The sequence below is a fragment of the Vicugna pacos genome, chromosome 7, assembly GCF_048564905.1.
Source record: "Vicugna pacos chromosome 7, VicPac4, whole genome shotgun sequence".
NCBI classification, from domain to species: Eukaryota; Metazoa; Chordata; class Mammalia; order Artiodactyla; family Camelidae; genus Vicugna; species Vicugna pacos.
Window position 1 is genome coordinate 41,213,847 of NC_132993.1, and position 20,576 is coordinate 41,234,422.

Below are 20,576 nucleotides of genomic sequence, written 5' to 3' on the forward strand. Positions count from 1 at the left end.
GATTGCCTTATTTCACTTAGTAATACACATTTAAGGTTCATTCATGTCTTTTCTAGGCTTGATAGAACATTTCTTTTTAGGTCTGAATAATATTCCATTGTCTATAGAGAGCAAACTTACGGTTACCAGAGGGCAAAGAGGGTGGAAAGGGGTACATTGGAAATTTGAAATTTGCACCTCTTGGGGAGTGATGGAAATGTTAGCTATCTTGAGTGAGGTGGTGGTTTCATTGGTGTACACATCTATCAAAAATCATCAAAGTGTACATCTGAAATATGTGTAGTTTACTGTACAGGAATCATACATAATAAAGGTGTTAAAAATTCATATTAGCCTACAGAGGACATTATGGACCAGAGACTGTAATTTTGAAATATATATATATAGTATTTAACACACTAAAAAAATATTCTATTGTCTGGATTACCATAATTTATTTTTCCATTCACCTACTGAAGGACATCATAGTTGCATCCAAGTTTTGGTAATTTTGAATAAAGTTGCTATAAATATTTGCATGGAGGTTTTTGTGTGGACATAAATTTTCAACTCATTTGGGTAAAGATACGTTTTTAATGCAATTTTACATTTTGAATAGGTAATATATTGATGTGGTTCAAAGATTTAATAGTATTAAATAGGTTTACAGTGAGCAATCTTAATCTCCCCTATCTTCTCTGATTCCCATTTTATGTAACCCTTTCTGTTATTTTCTTGCACACCTTTTCAGTGCTTTATGCAAATGCAAATCAATATGGATGTGTAGCCTTCTTTTCTTTTGTCATTAAAGTAGCACACTATATACACTATTCTGAAGCTTGATTTTTTTTAAATCTATAATTTCAAAGTTACAATTGATGTTTACAGTTTGCTTTGTTTGTTTAATAACATTTTTTCTAAGGAGTTTTCTATAGCTGTCCATAGAGTTTTTTTTTAATGCAGCTGATTGTTGTGCATTGTGGAGATATTCCATATTTAATCAGTCCTTCATTGGTGGATGCCTGGACTGTTGGCTAGTGTAGAAAGTACAGCCATGAAGAACATTGTACACAGTCTTTCTGTTCATGTGTAGGTCTAGTCATTGGATACACTTCCAGACGCAAGATCACTGGGCTACAGGGTAAACGTTTTGTAATAATTGACCTCCGTGAGGGTTGTACAATTTCCTGCTTACTTTTCTATTCTCATTCTTAGTTCTCCTCTCCTAGCGTATATGATGGCTTCAATTACACTGAGCTGCTTGTCATTGCTTGAACAAACAACATTCGTGTACTTCTCTATACTTGTGCTCTTTCTGTCCTTTTGCTGAGAATGTCCTTCCTCTCCCCTCTTGTCATCTACTTGATAGACTCCTATGCATCCTTCAAGGCCCCAGCACTAATAGCCCCCCTTCCCTCTAGCCTACCACCCTTCTATGAACATATAGCACTTTAAGTGTGTTCTGCCATTATAAATCAGTTGAAATTTACAATCACCTGAAACTAGAAGGTTGAGTTCTGGCTCGGGAGGCAGGGTCCTGGGTTCTAGTCCTGCCTTCCCCATTTACTGCACCTTGGACCTTTGAGCCTGAGACTCAGTTCCTCACTTGCCCAATGGAGATTATAGCACACACTGTGTCTGCCTTACTGGGTTGTTGTAAAGTACATGTGAGCTAACATGTGAAAGCACTTTTTAAACACCAAACAGAACACTGGGCAAAAAGGTATTTTTTTTTTAAAAAAGAACTAATGTTAAGAGATTCTGTGACTCCAGGTCTCAGTTCCCGAACTCCTGTCGTTACCATATGCTAAATCTGCTTTTCAAACTTACTCTTACCCCTTTAATTCCCATACAGTTACACCTGTCGCCATCCCCAGTTCTTGTCCCAAGTACAGAATAATGAGTTCTTTCCAACATTTGGGCCTGTGAGCACAATTATTATCATGTAACTTTCATAAAAGCCCTCATTAGCATATAGAAAAACTTTGAAGAGTGAGAACTTTTCATAAAAACCTATTTATTCCTCAGCCATTTCATGACATTTTAAACATACATAGTCTGCAGTTTCCCTAGAAATCTCATTTTTACATAAGTGTTGCTGTCCCTGGAACCCGTTTTCTTAGAACACCCTTGTGCAGAAAGTCACCCTGATTACTCATCTGCTCACCCACCCACCCTTCCAGCTGGTCCATCCATTTCCCTTCCAGTTCATCCCCTTACCTACCCTTCGTCCTTCTTCTTCCCTCAGTCTGTCCATCAGTCTGCCCGTCCATCTATCCTCTACTCTGTTTCAGGTTCACTTTGCCTGAGATGGAGGAATAACAAATGAGGTCCTAGAGTACAGAGTTCCTCCATTTCTAAAATTACACTGCATGTTTTTGTTCAGCTGCACAGTTGGCAGATTGGAGCATTTTATTTTGTGTTCTTTCATCTTTTTTCCTGTGGATTCTGGGTTTTTAACAACACCTCTTTGATTGCAGAGTGGGATGGGTGGATAAATATGTATCTATTTGTGAAAGCCCCTCTCTCCTCCCCGAGGATGCTGTACCACCGTGCATCACAGAACTCATCCCCGTTGCCTCAGGCTCTGCTTCTCCCTACGGGTAGGGGTGCTGAGGACATGGATGGATAATTTCCTGGATTATGATGTTCGGTGTGTGTATGTGTGCTCATGGATGAGTATATTCTTAAATGGTTAAACCTTCTATTTAAGAAAACAGTGAATCCAACATTAGGCTATTTTCCTGGAAAAGCAGTGGATTTCAACCGAAGTGTACATTATTTATACTCGGTGCCCAAGAGAATAGCATACTTTGTGGTGACAGAATTCTTGATAGCCTAGTCAGACTTGATAGTAAGGTTTTTTGAAAGGTTCTCTTATTATATAATGAATCTTACATCCTTTTTTTCCTCCTTTCAAAGTTCACTGTTTCCTTTTTTTTTGAAAGTTATTTTTACTTCCCACTGTATGAAGTTCTGTATGAGATCAGTATCCTCAGTGAGGTTATGTAACTTTTGCAATTTGAGGTAGGTTGTTGGTGGCTCATTTCCTTTTCTTTCCCAGTGAAAATATTTGCAAGAAGAGTGGAAAGTGACCAATTATGATAGCTGATGCTGTTGTTAGTAACGTTGTCCACATGGCGGCTGTATTTGTGTTGTGTGGGGTATGTGTGTACATGGTGGGGCAGCTGGGGGCTGGTGCTCTGAATGTTAATTCTGAAGGTTACCCCTGACAGCAGGAGAGCACAAGTCATTCTGGAATCAAAGAAACCTGAGCAGAGCTCAATGGCCACTAGGTAGACTGTGTGCTGTTCTTCCTGTCTGTTTTCCTGTTTTCTTCTCTTCAGCCCCAGGGGTAGGAGTCCCCAGCCTTCTGTAGAGTCAGAGCATCACCCTTGCCCCATGGGAGAGTGGCTTGGCGGGGGAAAGAGGCGGGGCTTCCTTCCATCCCTGTCTCCTTTCCCAAGCCTATTTCTGACACCAGGCCTTTGCATTGTCCATCCTCAACGATCTTACAGCTTCAGGGAAATAAAAGTCAGCTCTTCTTAAATGTGGTGGACATCTTTTGTTTTTGTTTAGACTCAATGAGCCCTAAGGGCACATTTTCAAAACCCAGTCAAGTAGCAGGCAAGTCGCTGGGATAAAAAGGCTTAGCAAACAAACAACCTCAGTGATAATTAGCAGTGCTGCTTTAGGGTCACAAATTTTCTAAAACTAGAAATACTTCCCTAAAGCATCCCATTTTCCTGACCTTTGTTTCCCACCCTCAGACATCCAGCTGACTCATCAACTCACTTCACTGTGCTTTTCGCGAGTGGTGCCAGGGTTGCGTTCACCCTCCGAGTTACAGTAGGAGAGGCACAATGGCTGCGTTTCATTCAGTGAAACGTCTATTGTGTGAGTGTCTCTATTCCCCTTTCACTGGGCGATCTCCAGAAACTGTGTGCTGGAATGTGCGAGGGGTGGGCGACTGCGTGAAGCTGATTTTGCTTTCTTCATTTTGGACCCAATCACACAAAATAGCAAAGCGTTTGCTCTGCAGAAGACTTGTCTTTTGTCTCTGTCTCCAAGGACTTCTCAGGGTTATCTTTCCATCCTCCAACCTGGCGTGTGTCCCCAGGAGCCACCTGAGAGTGGCAAGCCCAGCACAGGCAATACCTTGAAAACCTCGTGCCTCACTGCATTCCCCCACCCTGGGCATTCTCACAGTGGCCTTGGCACCCAGAAGTCACACTAGCTGAAAGATTTGTTTTCCTAAAGGCTGGGGGAGGGAGAGTGGCCGTGAGGCAGCAAGACAGATTACTCATCTTTTTCTGCAGCTACGTGAACAGCTGAATCACCGAAGCTGAGGCCAGAACCATCCCTGTAAAGACTGATCTTTTGAGTGATGAACATTTTCTTTTCTTTTTTTTTTTCCTAATAGAAAGTTGGCTAAGAATTTTGGCTTTAGAACTCCATTGTTTTCCCATGCTGAAAGAAGGTTTCAGATGCTTTTTGCGTTCCCCCACCCCCACCCCACAGAGAAACCTTCTCTGCTACCTCAAATCCCGCTTCTTCTCTTCCTCATTAATTGTATGAAAACTGTTAGTGGCGGTGAATTTTCCTTAAGAAAATGACTGCCTGTGAATTTCGTGTTCTAGGTGGCTGACTTGACGAAGTTTAGCTCATTACATCTTGTGTAAATGTTTCTTATTTGTGAAGTTCGCTCCCAAACTGGGGTTTTGAATAACTGATCTCTGTGAGACAAGTGTGTCCATCGTCCCCACTCCCTCACAGAACTGGGTGTGACTAGTCAGGTTTCAGACACAGTGGACCATATGTGTGTGTGCTGCAGCCCAGGGGCGCTTGTTAGGCTCAGACATCCATGGTCCCTGACGGAGATGCCCCAAGGGGCATGGGTTGCAGACACACACACCCACTTCCCGCTCCCCTGCTCTGCGGCTGTGAGAGGACCCGGGGCATCGGCTTTCAGCCTGGTGCTGAGGAGGCGCTGATTTAGCCCATCTGGCTACACGGGGATCTCCTTCCTTCCCCTTTATTCTGACATTGGCCTGAAAAGCGTCAGGTTGGCTGCATATATTTTGAACTCCCACGAAGACCATACGGTCTCTTGGATTCAGCTTTCAGCATTTTTATCAGTCAGCACTCACTGAGCTTTTGCAGTCCTGTGACTCAGTGCCATCACAGCTCCCCTGCGTGGCGGAGTGGGGGACCTCCCCGAACTGTGAACACACTTGACATCCCCATCTCTCTCTCAGGTTCTTACCTCTGGCTGGAACACCTTGATGTCAGGGCCATTGTTCAAGATCAACTCAAATGTCACTCACTTGATAAAGCCTCTGGCCACTTGGAGGTGTTCCCTTTCCTTTGAACCTCTGTTATGCTCCCTCTGACCTTTGTTATTCATTCATTCAAAAAAAGGTTTATTGATGCCTTGTACTTACTGGGTTCAGGATATATCAATCAACTAAGCAACAGAGATACCGCCCTCCCTCCCTTCTGTGTCACTCATGCAGCTTACATTCTCGCTGGGGGAGAGGGCGTACATACCCAGCACAGACACTACACAAGTCAGTTATATAGCATTTTGGAAGGGGATGAGTAGAATGGCATGGGGAAAGGAAAAAGACAGCAGGGTCGGGTGGATCAGAAGTACAGGGCACAGGACCCGGTGCGATGCAGTGCCTAGTAAGTAGACAGGCCTCAGCGACACTCCCCGAAGCTGGCCGAGTGGTCCTAGTCATTTGTGTGTGTTCCTTCTTCTTCTTTCCCAGCTGAAGGGACAGGGACTGGGCCTCCTCATTGATCTGTCTGCCAGCAGCACTTAGCATAAAACGCCTCTTGTGTGGTTGGTGCTCTGTCGACAGCTGGTAAAATGGGAGTGAATGTGGAAAAGTGAATTTGAAGCCAAATAAACTCTTATTTTTATTTTTTTTTCCAGTTCTAATGAGTGATTTATTTATTTATTTAGTAATTTTCTTTTAATTGAAGTACAGTGAATTACAGTGTGTCCATCTCTAGTGCACAGCACAGTTTCCCAGTCATGCATATACATACATATACTCATTTTCATATTTTAATAAACTCCTTTCTTATTTTTGCTTTTTTCCTGCCCTTAAAAAAAGACTTTATGATAAGTCGGTGTTTCAGAATCTGAGATTCCTTCCTTATTTACTCTTTTTTTTTTTTAAGACAAATTTGTCACTGGACCTCAGTGGGTACAGGGGTTTTGGAAAGCATTGATCGATACCTGGACTATTTTTGCATGAAATAGTACAATTCTAACATACAGATTTCAATTATGTTTAGAAGAGCACAGAAGACCATAGTTTGTTTACTGCTTTGGCCAGCTTTTTGCTCTAAAATAATCATTTTTTTTAAGTAAATAACTTTGGGAACCAAATAAGGGAAAACATTTAAGAGTATATTTTATTATCCGTGTGGCCATGAAAAACTCCAGAGTCTGTTGACAACCTCCATATTTAATTAGCTTTCAGTTTACAAATAGTTCTCAAGTGAAATAACATTATCCCAGGGCACAGCGATACCTAACCTGGATTGTGAAGATCCGGGTGTCACGTGAACGAAGAATGTGCATGCTACATGCATTTCAGCTCTTACCTAAGGTTTGTTTAGAGATTATGGAAAATCAATGCAGAATAACTTTCTGGGCTGCATTTGGTCCATATAACTGGGTCTTGAATCCAAAAAAAGATCTAAGGCTGCTGTTGATCCAGTGCTTTCAGCTGCCCAATTTAAAATGTAAATGGCTGCTGCGGCAGATAAAATTCTCCCTTGAGAGCGTCGAAGCTCTGTGTAATTTAGAGTCCTGAGTTCTATACTGCATCCACCAGGCGAAGAGTGTGTCATAGGTGGTTAGAATGTCAGCATCAGGAGGCCCCTACAGATAACCTAGTTCATTGGTTTTCCACCTGCCCCAGCTGAGTCCTCCTGGGAGCCCTGCATGGGGAGGGAAAAGGCTCTGAGTTACCCAACCCCAGTCGCATGCCTGTTCTTCAGTGCACCTTGACTGGCTTTATTGTCTTTAGGCTTTTTTGTAAGAGTTTGTATGGAGGAAGGGTTCTGAGGCTAAACATACTTCGAAAGAAATAGTTTGATCTTGCATGGCTTATTCATTTTCCAGGTAAAGACGCAGCTGCGTGGAGAAGGTAAGACACACTCGAAGTGGTGTGTACCGCCGTTGTGACAGCCGTTGGAATAAGACTCTCTGGGACTGTTTCCTTATGGGTCCACCTCGTGGGCTTAGTGTGGGAATCAAATGGGACAGACCAGGATGCACAGTGGATAAGAGGGTGTACGTTTAATGCATTAGCTAAATGTAAAGTGTTACTTACCATGTTCTCTTTTCTACCACCAGAGCAATCATGCAGCTTGTCAGATTGTTCCAGGGAGCCCTGGGGATCATTGTAGGAGGCTTAGGGAACCTCTCTTCTTTAGACAAAGCATCTTTCCTTTTATCTGCCTTCTAGGTTTAGGCATCCAGGTAGTTTCTTTTATAGTTAGGGCTCTATAACCTTTAAAAAGTTTGAAAGCCGCTGATCTAGAAGGATTTTTGCAAATAAATAGCTATGCTTGTTTGAAATGCTGGTGGCCATCTGTGCCTATTGAAATGACTAGATTCAGATTATTTGGGGCAGAGATTGGCGGAATACCTAGTTCCGGAAGATGGACCACTGCAGATGTAAGCATTATGCACAGACTGGCTTGAATCAAAGAGACTGAAAACTGAGAGAGTGACAAGACTGAAGCTCACTGTGGAAACCTTTGAGCTGCGTTGAGATGTGCCGTGTCTTTTAAGTCTGGGTGCTCCCAAGGTCTTCTGTTTCTTGGCTCAGTTTGTAACCGATGCGGCGGTTCAGTGTAAATACCAGGGTAAAAACTAAGTGGTACCTGACAGGTGATGGCCCTTTCTTTCCTGTCTTCATTCTTTTAGTGCACTTACATTTCAATCGACCAAGTTCCCAGGACCCATGCCATTGTGATCAGCAGACCTGCCTGGCTTTGGGGGGCAGAAATGGGAGCCAATGAACACGGAGTATGCATCGCCAACGAAGCCATCAATGCCAGAGAGCCAGCCAGTGAGACGGAAGCCTTACTAGGGATGGATCTGGTCAGGTACTGCGTGGTGGTTCTTTGCAACAACTGCCCAGAACAGGTGGGGGAGGGGGAGGGGGCATATCTCCCTCCAAACCTCATACTTGGTCACGCAGTCCTTCCAGAGAAGCCTTGTGCCTTTTGGTATAAACTTAGAGGTGATGGGAAAAAGAATAAATCACAATGGAATATTATTCAGCAATAAAAAAATCAGGTACTGATACACGCTCTAACATCATGAATCTTGAAAATGCTACAGTAAGTGAAAGCAGCCAGACAGAAGGTTGCAGACTGTATGATTCCATTTCTATGAAACATCCAGAATAGACAAATTCATAGAAGCAGAATGTAGATTGGCAGTTGCCCGGGGTCAGAGTCGGCGGGGATGGGGAGTGATTCCTAATGGATATGGGGCTTCTCTTTGGTGTATTAAGAATGTTCTCTCCCAACAATCCAGGGAAGTAGACCTGATTACTTCTGTTTGGTAGACGAGAATACAGGGGCTCAGAGAGGTTAAGGGACTTGCCCGAGGCTGCAGAGCCTGGTGCGCTGCGGCCGCTCACCTCAGGGAGGCTGCTCCTCTCTGTAACAGATGCCACGTTGCTTCCCTTTGCCAAGAGACAGGAAGCTCTGGACACCAAGAGATGGAGGTTAGTCAAAAGGTTTTACACACCCTTCTCCCAAATCCATGCAGCCCTTAACATCCACTTGCTTCCCTCCTGCTTCCATCCCTCTGGCTGGAGGCTGGGACTCTTTCAATGTCCAAAAAGTCATAAACTGAGAAGGGCCTTGCAGACCCCTGGATTTGTGGGGAAGAAGGAAGGTTATTTGCATCTGCACCCCTGGGAAACCCCAGGCTCATCCCTAAAGGAAGAGGCGAAGTGACTATTTTTATGGCTTTCCCCTAGACAGTAATTATATATCCACAGTAACTCTAGTTATAACTTTTACCTTCATTGGGGTACAAGGGCACAGGGGTCTCCCTAATCAATGGAGGTACAGATGTTGAAAAGACAAGCAAGCAGAGGTCCTGAACATGGGCTCCCAGCAGGGGAAGTGCAGACGGTCCTCGTCTTCCTGGGTGAGCTGTGTTAACATTTCTGAAATGGACACAGTGAGCTTGACAAACCGGTGAGAGAGTCAGGAGCCCCAAATAGGAATCTTCTCAGGGAGTTCCCATAAAAAATAAGGATCTGAATTTGGGAGCATGTAACTCCAAGACCCAGAACAACGTGGACCAAGTACATACCTTGGAAGGACTTGAATTGTGCTAAAGGTGGATGTCAGAGTGAGACCCTGACCTTGGCCTAGTTAATTTCATCCCTTTTCTTGCACCAGTCCAGCTGGTAATGAGGTGTAGCAGCCAAAGTGAAAGTAGGTGTGGAGGCCAGAAAGGCTGTGTTCCCATTTTGAACCACATGAACCTGCCGCATCTAGGAGGTGGAACTGTCGAGACAGGCTTTAAAACCGGCCTCTTGATGCTCTGACTTGGCCTGGATCACTGCAGCCCTGCTGCATCCGTACCTCTGAGTCTCAGGTGGAGAGGGTGTAACCCCCCCCACTGTCATTCACAGCCCTGGTGCTGTGGAGCAGTGGTCCTGTTCTCATCCAATGGCAGGAGACCACGTGGGAGTGGAGAAGTGGGACGAAGGAGTGTCTTTTCCCTGTGGTCCTGGCACAAGGGGGAAAGTCAGAATCATGTCTGTGGATGATCACTGAGCCTGGGCACCCCCCCCACCCCATCCCTGATGCTGTGCACAGCCAGCACCAAAGTCGGCGTGGGAGGGCAAGTGGGGGCAGTGCGGGTGCTGGGAATCTCAGTGTGGGACGCCAACAGGCAGAACAGCAAGCGAGTGAGTGAGAAACTGCAAAAGAGAAGTCTCGGCCTCTAAAGGTGGTGCTGTTGCCCCAGGCTAGTATTCACAGGCTCTCAGCATGTGTTTGTTTGCAAGTTGGGGTCTGGCAAAGGCCCTGGGCACAGGGTTCTGCCTGGAATAGGTACGTGAGGCTGTGTGACCGGAGCCACCGGGGAGCTGTGGTAAGGAGGAAGGGCCCCCTGTGTGCCCAGCTCTGGGCCAGGAGAGGTACTCATAGCACAGCGTTTGCTCTGGATCCTCAAGGTGAGAGCTTGTTTCTGCTACTTCTCTTTGGAGAACATGGCACCAACCTACAGAAGAGTCGACTTAATTCAGTCTTCTAATGAATTCATCCTTTTCTCACTCCGCTAAGGTCTCAGGCTTCAGCCTCTCCAAGCATTCATTGCCTTGTCACCAGGTCTTCCTAAATAAGCTTAAACTGAGAAATGCCAAATGAATGGACGTATAATGATCTATGAAAAGACGCCTTTTGTAAGGATACGTCCTTAGCGGGTAGTCGCATTGTCTTCTTTTCTCCCTGGCAGCACAGGGAGACGCTCTGCAGGAAGAATCAGGCTGGGTGAATTTCTATGATGATTGCGTCTCAAGTTGAGAACTTACCCGGAACTGGCCTGTGCTAACATCTTAGCGGGCTCCATTGCCACTGTCCTAAGACTCCGTGCTCCTGCCAACAGAAATACAATTTGAATGAAGAGATGAATAAATAGATATTTACTAAGTATATATTTTGTGCCCTCCTCCTTCAAATCAGCCTGAGAGGGAAGGTGTGCTGTTTTTCACCTTACAGATGAGACAATCAGGGTTCAGAAAGCTTCCATGACTAAGATCATCCTGCTGGTGGACAGCAGCACCAGAACTGGAAGCGAGGCCCCTTTGTCCCCGAGTCACTTGTTTCTCTGCCTCACTCTGCTGCCTCTAGAAACTTACTGACCACGTCCTTGGCCCTGGGCCCTTGCACTCTGTATGTTCATGCTCATGTTCATGATCTCACGAAACCCATCCTCATAGTACTCAGTGATGGAGGGACTTATTTTAGAGAGGATATAAAACTGAAGTTCAAGTATATTATGTAACCTGCCGCCCAAGACCACCCAGAGGGCAGTCTTCTGTGTCCTCTTTCAGGGGTTTATGAATTGGGATCGCTGGGAGGAGATTGCTGTTTCACTTTGGACGAAATACGTCCTTTTGGATGGCTGAAGCCATAAGCCACACCAGCAGAGGGGGGCTGATAGGTGGGAGGGAGAAATGTGTAGAAAAAGTAGGGATCATATCCTAACCCACTGCCCACTCCTAATGAGATCGTGAGTGAACTGCGTGCTCAGAGGACAGTGGCTGGCTCTGGAAGACTTTTATTGGTAACCAGAATACCCGGTTGGAATAATAGAGGTCAACGCTGGGCTGTGCAGAGGCTTCCTTTCTCCCAGAGGCAGGGGGGGAGAACAAGGGACCGAGGAGGGTCACGCCAAGGGCTGGAGCTGAGCCGGCCAGCTCTCTGAAGTTGGCGAGCCTCCTTCCAAGACGGAGAAGCTTCTGGGCCCTGGACTCTTCTGTCTGTATGGAAGATGGGTGTCCAGAGACAGAAATCATCTCCACGCTGTTGAAACGAATGTGTGAGAGATGTATATTTATCCTGAGTCCAAGTGCTGTTAATTGTTTGCATATCTGCCCAAGCATCTAATGTAGTCTCACACGTTGGCTTTCTTTAAAACCCGGCCTCGTCCCAGCCTTTGATCACTCCAGGAATAATTAGGTGGTGCAAAATGGCTGAGGTATACTTCTGGTTTCCTTGCTTCAGGCTTGGTTTAGAGAGAGGGACAACAGCTAAAGAAGCCTTAGATGTCATCGTCGCCTTGTTGGAAGAACACGGACAAGGTGGGAATTATTATGAAGATGCAAACTCCTGCCACAGCTTCCAAAGTGCATTTCTGATTGTGGATTGTGAGGAGGCCTGGGTGCTTGAGACCGTGGGGAAGTACTGGGCTGCAGAGAAAATGACAGGTGAGTTGGGGTGGCTGGCGGGGAGTTTCCAGGACAGGAGAGGCTGGGGCGGATGTTGCCTGGACTGTCGGAAACCATGCTGCTCCTGCAACCCCTCTGTGTGCTGCCTCTTCAGGCTCTCACATGCCTCTCATTGCTGGGCTTCTGCTGCTGGAGAGGAACTTGGGGTTTTCTGAGCCTGGAGCCAAGAGCTGTCAGCACTTGGGAAGCGCACTCCTAATATTTCATACTGATTGCTGGCTTTTGGGCAGAATTGGGCAACCAGTTCTTAGTTATAACGATGACATCCCAGAAACTTTTCTCAAACTCACACATGCGCGTGCGCGCGCGCACACACACACACGCATATTTGCAGGTATGTTCCATTATTTGAAAACAATTCAATTTCCATGTCACTGTTTTGCTAAAATGTTGGGACTGAAAAAAATTTGAATGAAGAAGTAAAGTATTTTATTTTATTTTTGATAAAAACCATATATATATTTGAGCAGAGGGTGGCAGTGTAAACTGTTCCTTCAGGTGGAGCAAGACTAAACTGGAGAGGAGGGCGTGTCTATAGCGGTGACATTCGTACGTCTTGTTAGTAGCACAGTGCCTCTTTCAAAGAACCTTTCACTTTTCTTGTAAGTGGTAACTGCTTGGGTTTTATTTGGCCAGATAAATGACTGTTGCTCATTTAAAATGTGATGATGGCTGGTCAGGACTGGTCATACCTTCTGGGAGATCTTAAAAGAGGGCCAAGGATCATCTGTTTCTCTCTTCAAAAATGGAACCTTCTTCCTCTAGTTAAGGGCAAGTTGCAGGGGAGAGATGTGCTGTAAATTTCCATTTCTTGATTAAGTCTTTATGCATCTATTTCTAAGTAACTGGGCTTTGCACTCTCTACAGAGGGAGTAAAGTGCATTTGCAATCAGCTTTCTCTCACGACTAAGATCGACGCAGAGCATCCTGAACTCAGGAGTTACGCGCAGAGTCAAGGTTGGTGGACAGGAGAGGACGAGTTCAATTTTTCTGAAGTTTTTTCTCCAGCTGATGGCCATCTAGCCTGCTGTTCAGGCAAAGACAGCTTAGAAAAGCAAGAAGGTGAGTTAGTGTAGCCCTTACAATTCTCCCTCACATATCCTTTGTCTTGCAGCAATTTCAGAGACCTTGTTTGAACTTAGAGTGAGCAAGAGAAGGAATAGAGAATAGACCTCGTATATAGAGACCAATTTGTGCTACAGCCCCTGACGTGCGGGCAGGACGGCAATTTGCATTTATTTTTACATGATGCTTCCTCATCCAGGGACGTTTCCTGCTTCTGTTTCTCCTTTAAACACTGATGTTGTCTTTGTGATACTTACTGCAGCATTGCTTATACCTCAGCATTTGTGTTTTTGCCTTAGCCTCTCCCTGTATTTTCCTCTCCCATTAGCCTGCTGGGTCTTGACGGCAGAGGTGTTGTCTTTTCCTCATCTTAGGATCACCTTGTGACACCTGTTATGGGTCTTTGTTCCATGAACATTTGTTGAGTGGAATTGTTGAATTGAATTCCCTTCGCAAGCCCTCTGCCTTCCACCCAGCATTGACTTAATCATAATCAATTTATAGGTAAATGCGGTGACTGGATAGCTTGTTTCTCTTGTGCCTGAGTGGAAAACCCCTCCACATAAGCCACAATGACCACATTTTACATTTGCTAGTGATACATGTGTTCGGTCATTTCAAATAGAGATTGGCAAGCTGTGACCTGTTCGCAGGGCCTGTTTTGTAAACGCAATTTGATCAGCACACAGCCACACTCATTTATTTAGCTGTTATATTATGGCTGCTTCCATGCTACATGGCAGAGTTGAGCAGTTTCAACAGGTAAGCTGTGGCAGAGGTTACATGGCCCGTAAGCCTAAAATAGTTCCTGTTTCTTTAAGAAAAAGTTTGCTGACCTTTTCCTGAAGAACACTTCAGAGCTTTTGCTGTAGAACTCAATTAAAATATTCTGGGTAGGAAGGTAGGAAAGTATCCATTTTAAAATGGAATTTTAAAACTAACTCTAAAAATTTTTAATTAAAAAAACCCTAGCTTGATAAAAATACAGAGTAACAGTTGTGAAGTAGTTCTGCCAAAATGTCAAGCCTAAATCTGGTGAAGCCTCTGGATCTATCTGCTCATTTACTGGAACTACAGAGGATGGAGTCACATACCAAATAACACCATCTGCAAAGTCCATCTTGCAAAGTCCAGACTGTGGGGAAGACTTCAGGAGAAATGGCTCAACGAATAAAATGCAAAGGGGAAAAATAAGAGGCAGAGAGTAAAGGAGATTTAAGAGACATTATCAACCTGTTGAATGCTGTTTTAAATCAATAAACTCATTTATGGGACAGTGAGGAAATTTGAACTCTGGATAGTTGAAGAACTTAGGGACTTACTGTCAGTATTTTTAGGTGTGATGTGTTATTAACAGAGATTTACAAAGAGGATGTAAGTTGTGCTAGTCAAGTTTAAGGCACCTTTTTCTTATGTGGTGCTTTGATTTGGTCTTTGTGAGCACAGACTGAAAGAACTGTGTTCAATAAAATTATAAACAGAGGGAGAAAATGTAGGACTGGAATCCTGTGTAGTCAAAGACTTGTTAATCTGCTTATCTGAAGTCAGAGACAATAGTCCTAATGGCTCTAAATATTCTAGATACTTCTCTGTGTATGTTCCCCACTGCAGAGAGGTCATTCTCCAAATGCAATACTGACTAACCAGCAAGATCGTACCAGAGAGCTTGCCTGGTGGACTGCATAGATTGCACATACTTTTTTATGAATATCATTCTATTGCATGCTGTGCTAGTTGAGGAATTGCTAAGTGCCGTAACAAAGAGACCCCCAAATAATGTGGGTTAAATTGATTTCTCTCCCATGTTATAGTCCAGATGTAGATGGACAGTCTGGGGTGGGGGGTGGGTTGCTCTGCCTCAATCTGTGTCTTCCTCTTGTGGTCCACTTACTGGCATCTCCCAGCCAGCTGGAAGGGAGGGAAAAATGTGAAGGTCAAGCATTCCTCTTTACGGACGTGATGGGCAGGTTGCTCACATCATTTCTTCTCATCTCCCATTGGTCAGGAGCTATCACATGGCCACACCCAGCTACAAGGGAAGCTGGGAAATACAGTTGTAGTTGGGCAGTTCTGTTCCCAGCTGTAATATCAGGGTTTCTATTACCCAAAAGGGAAGGGCTGATGGATTTTGGTTAGCAGCTTGCCTCCCCTCTCTCTTTTTTTTTTTTACAGAAATCATCACTGTGCAGACTATGATTGACATCTTGCGGGACAAAGCCAGCGGGATCTGTGTTGACTCCGAGTCTTTCCTGACCACGGCCAGCATAGTGTCTGTCCTGCCTCAGAACAGAAGCTCGCCATGCATTCACTACTTCACGGGGACCCCAGATCCTTCCAGGTTTGTCTGAGACACAGTCATGCAGGTGGCAAGTGTGTGCTTCCCTTGAAAGCTCTGCTAGTAATCACACACTGAGGTCCTGTACCTCCCCTGTATAGCTGAGTCGAATGTTTCAGTCATTTTCATGGTGGCCAGTGCAACACAAAGAGCTTTGATTAAGGGACGTTCTTGGCTTTAGTCACAAAGTGTTCATCACAGTCATGGACTCAGATTGGTTTAAATTCAACAAACATTTATTAGTATATATTGTGGGCCAGGCATTGTGCTGTCTGTGAGGGATGTAAAGATAAGACCCAGTGAGACAGAGAGATACAGGAGTGCCCAAGACAGATCAGAACAACCAGTTCCCATGAGTTAGAGGACAAAATGGTCCAAGGGCAATGCAGATTGAAGCAGCTTCAAATGCACTAGCCTTCTTCTTTAAAACACTGTGTTTTAGAGAGTTGCTTTCTGCCCACATTCTTCAGCAGAGAGGTTTTACCGCACAGCATTTAAGAACACAGCCTCTAGAATGAACTGCCAGAATTTTGAATTCCGCCTCTGTCACTTCATAGCTGGTGAGTTCCTTAACCTCTCAAAGCTTCAGTGTCTGAACTATGGACAGAATACCAGCGCCTACTTTTATGTGCTTTGGGGGAGGATTAAATGAGATAATGCAAGTAAATGCATAGTAGGTTTACTTATTATTTATTAAGACGATCTCTGATCCAGCGGGCAGACAGCAGCCCTTCTCCTGGGTAACGTTCAGTCAGACACATTGCAGATCACATCGTCGGTGGCGTAGACACAATCATCCAGTGATTTCTAAATCTGTTCGTTATCAATATCACTTGGGGGAATTTTTGAAAAATACAAATGTCGTGACCCAAACCTATTGTATCGGAGTCTTTAAGGTGGGCTTAGGAGTTTGTCAGGTAAGTCTGGTCCTCAGCCTGGAAAGCTCTAGAAGACTGCTCATTCCAGGAGGGCTCTAGTATTTTTCTAGTCTTCCACTGGCTGGGAACCGTCATCATTGTTTGAGTCAAACATTGTTAAGTGAGTGTCAAACCTTGGACTCTGCTACTAGGGAATCTGTAGCTGGTTGATTTCATTAGCTTTCCAGCCAAAAATATTTATTCTCCTCTTATTCAGGAATACAAGACAGTGATGGTGCCCAGCTAGGGACCATGTCTTAGATGACTCAAGGGAGAAGCCAAGTACCTTTCCTGACTCTCTGGCCTCACTATTGCCAATATCAATACTAGCAGGACTATTATATTTGACATAAGCTATTCTTAGTTTTCATTCACTCATGTATTCATTCAACAAACGCTCATTAGGCACCTGTCATGTACCAAATATTATGCTTGTAGGGTACTAGAGACAAAGTGTGTACAAGATAAGAGGAGGCGTGAAGAAGCTAATGAAGGGGGAACTTCAGAGAGGAAGAACTCTTGAACACTGGGTGTTGTGGGAAGAGGGGTTTGTTAGGTGCTAAAAGCAGGAATGACATTCTGGGTCGAGGGAACAGCATGTGCAAAGGCAGAGCAGCATGAAACAGCATAGGATGGCACAGAGTTGCAGCTATGCATCTTCTTGTAATGCAAGTTTCCATTCCTCCTCCAGCTCCCCCCACCCCCACCCCAGTACACACATCCCAGTACACAAGCCCAGTGTGCTACTTCTCTTGATGAGCCTTAACCGCTCAGCACTAATCTAGACAACCTTTCATGACATGCCTCTTGTTTGACTCCAGCTGCTTTCTCTTGATTTTATCCCCCTGTTCTTGGTTCCATGGTCCCCTCACACCCCCTTTTTGGCCCATCAGATTAGGGGCTTGTCATTCCTCTCCCTGGTGTCTGCACTCTGTGGGCTCTGACCTCACCTGCTGGTGGCGCAGCAGCCTCTTGTGAGCCCTCTCTGCTGGCCCACAGGGTGCATGCACGTGGGCATTTAGAGCCCATCTGGACAGCTCTGCCAAGGTATCTGGACATTGTTCTTTAGGAACAGAAGCCTTTGAAGGCATGGGTTGAACTGAAGAATGACTGCACCAACCCTCTTTGCTCCTGAAGTCTCAGACACCTGCTCTAATTGTGCTTAGAAGACAGGGCTTTGTGATGTCAGCATGTGAAGATGAAACAGTTCTGTTTCCTAGACTAAAGTACACGGCCTAACACAATTCTAAAAATGAGCTGGAAAATAGCCTTCTAATATCTCAAGTGGAAATTTCAAGTAACTTTAAAAGAAAATTATTCATGGTTAAATTAATTGAAAAGACCTTAAAGGATATTAAGGGCTTCCCAGAAGATGTTCATTTTTATTGCCTATGGTTAAGCGAGCTACATTTCCTACTGTGACTACAGACCTGTCATAGGTTTGTTTTTTTTTTTCCTATTCAACATTGCAGTGTTTCTTTGTAATTGGGCGTGTTCACATTTTGTATTTTGTCAGCAGGAAGCATAATAACCTACTCCTGGGTTTTTAGGTAATAAAATGAGAGAAATTTTAGCCAGCTTCTGCTAATGCTGAAAACATTAAGGAGATGTTTGCAGGAAATAGTTTCAGAGCAGTGGACTTGCTAAAGATTATGATCAAAGAAGACTCTATTATTTATCCTCCCAATTAGTGCTGGAAACCAAAGGACACGAGCTTACTACTGTTCTCTCTGCTTCAGCACTTCTTCGCCCCTTTGCTGACTGCATTAATTATAGATCCTTTTCTTGAAATAACTTGTTCTCGCGTTCCCTTTTTTCTTCCTCCGTCCCTCCCTTCTCTCCTCCCTCCCTCCTCATATGTACCAGGCACTATGTAAGTTTGAGAGCTGGAAGCAGATGCAAAAGTCAGAGTTTGAAAGAGAGAGAGGGAGGTGCAAAAGACCTTTAATTAATGTTATTGAGAAGGCAAATTCCATCATATTAATGGTCTGTTAGGTCAGCTGGTGCCTCAGTCATCCACATTATAGTGACACTGGCTGTAGTGCACTGGTTCTGAGCTTTGCAAGCCATTTCCTCAGTGAGGGCCAGTACTTGTCAAAGCTTCATTGATGTGAGGAATCGGGGAGGAAAGAGCAGAGAGGTAGCTTAGCATTTGGAGACAGGGACATTTCCGAGCGCTGCTGCGTGCCGGAGCCTGCGAGAGCTGATTACATCATCTCTTCCCAACCGTGTTCAGCGACGTCATGTTGGTAGCTTGAAATGGGCCACAATGGGTGTGTTTACACTGTCAAAATCGGCAAACACTGTGAATTAGGGCTTTTTGTTTTCAGAGATATGGTTGTCAAACCAGCACGTCACTGAGAGGCCCCCGCATCTGAGAAAACACACAGATACTCAAGATGCTGGATGGGTAAACCAAGAAGGGGAGAGCATTAAACATTCTTCCATTTTAAGTATTAGAAGGCTATTTCCTGACTCATTTCTTTAATCGTTAGGGTGTGTACTTCAGCCTGGGAAACAGAAAATAGGGAGGAAGTTCTAGGAAAACAGGGTGTTCGATCCACTGTAATGGCAAGGAGCTGGGGAGATGCAAGGGACATGGGGTGTGTGTATATGTGTGTGTGTGTGTTCGTTTCTCTTCTCCCAGTGTACTACGCTTGAGAGGCTACACTGCAGCAGATGAGACTGTCTCATCTGGTAAATTCAAGTATTAGTGACAAGTGGCACCTTTTCATTATTGGCGATAACAGTAGGGGCCCTAGACACTGTAGTTGATGTAAATGCGGTTCGGGGCAAGCCTGCACGGGCAGACACAGAGCTGAGGGCCCCGTGTAAGATATCACCTCCTCCAGCTTCGTTCCCAGTTCTCCCAGCACTATCTTTTTCCTCTCTCCCACCCCACGGTTTTGACTTTTCTCAACTTCCCAGGGTATCCGGATACAGCTCTAAGGGTGTCCCACGCTCCTAAAGCACTAGTTCTCTCTCCCTCTAAAAGGAAACACCCTTCCCGAATAGGTTCTGTTCTCAGCCAGATGCGGCTTTGGCAATATGATTAAAGTGACTCACAGTGAATCTGGGGTGACCCACGGATGAACCGCTCAGAGGGATACCTGCGCTTGAGAGAAACTGGTTCTTCTGGGCTCTTTTCAGATTGGTTGAAAGTTGGGCAGGTGCATCCGAGCAGGAGCCTCTGTGCTGCTCCTCCTGTGCCAGCCGTGGATACTAAAATTCCAAACCCCAAAGCACAAAAAGCATTTTTTTTTCTGCAGTAGCATCATGTGTATATATATTTAAAAACCCACAGAAGGATTTACGAGTGAGAGGTAGTAGGGAGAAAGAGACATTACATTTAGAAGATCTGAATTTACTTCTACATCCGGCACATATTAGGAATGTGCTTTTGAGCAAAGCACTTAGCTCCTGTGAGTCTCAGTTGCCTCATCTGTAAAATGGGACGGAAGTTTTTGCCCTGCCTTGTTCTTTGCTGTATCCCCAGTACCTAGAATAGCATCTGGTACTCAGCACTATTCACAGATTGAATGAATGAATGAATGAGTGAAATACCATGAAAGCACTTTGAAAATTATGATATACTATAAAATGTTAGAGACTTTCATGATAATTTTGTTTTCCTTCCCAAGGAAGAAACAAATGAGAGGAAAACAGGTTTTTTTTAAACACTGGCTTAGTCTGTCCATCACAAGGTTTAAGAAAGAGAAAAAGGACCGGTAAGGCAAAGATGCCTCCAGTGAAGCACGTTTCTTGGCTGTGGCTCAAAGTGTCACTCAAGGTGAAATCCTGTAGACTCAGACAGACCTTGCAAGCCGGGCTGGCTTTGTGTCATCAGGCTGCGTGCCTTGGGCCTTGGATTTGTCTCAAGGAGCACTGACGGGTGCAGTCACGTCGATTCCTTCAGTGATGCTCATGGCTTCCTCTTGAACTGCCCTTCATGAGGATCCCTTTCTCAGAGCTCAGCCACATTTAAATCTCTTTGTTAATGAGCTGCTGGGCTGACTCTGCGGTTGGAAGCATTTCCCCTTTGGGGCCTATCATCCTGTATTCAGGTTACACACGCCGTGGAGGGGGTGGGTGACCAGAGCCAGCTCTGGGTTAGGAGACTTCTCTGAAGGTCAGTCTGAGAGGCGGCTCTGAGGACAGAGCAGAATTAGCTTACCAGAGCCCCCTCAGCTGCATCCCTTCGGCCATCCTTGGGGTGGGGGACTCCACGTGGGTGATGAAGTGGGCCCCGCCCTGGCTGGGTGTGTGGGG

General features: G+C 44.9%; 1 protein-coding gene across 4 annotated transcripts in view; it reads left to right on the forward strand.

Moving 5' to 3' along the window:
- SCRN1 (secernin 1) overlaps nucleotides 1-20,576 on the forward strand; it is a 55,050-nt gene that overhangs the window by 25,370 nt on the left and 9,104 nt on the right. For 3 of the 4 annotated variants that reach the window (XM_072964735.1, XM_072964736.1, XM_072964737.1), the window contains 4 exons: nucleotides 7,934-8,115; nucleotides 11,767-11,969; nucleotides 12,858-13,052; nucleotides 15,228-15,393. In XM_072964735.1, coding sequence (XP_072820836.1) covers nucleotides 7,934-8,115; nucleotides 11,767-11,969; nucleotides 12,858-13,052; nucleotides 15,228-15,393 — 746 coding nt within the window. The remainder of the gene's footprint in view (nucleotides 1-7,933; nucleotides 8,116-11,766; nucleotides 11,970-12,857; nucleotides 13,053-15,227; nucleotides 15,394-20,576) is intronic. The other variant, XM_072964738.1, reaches the window with a different exon arrangement.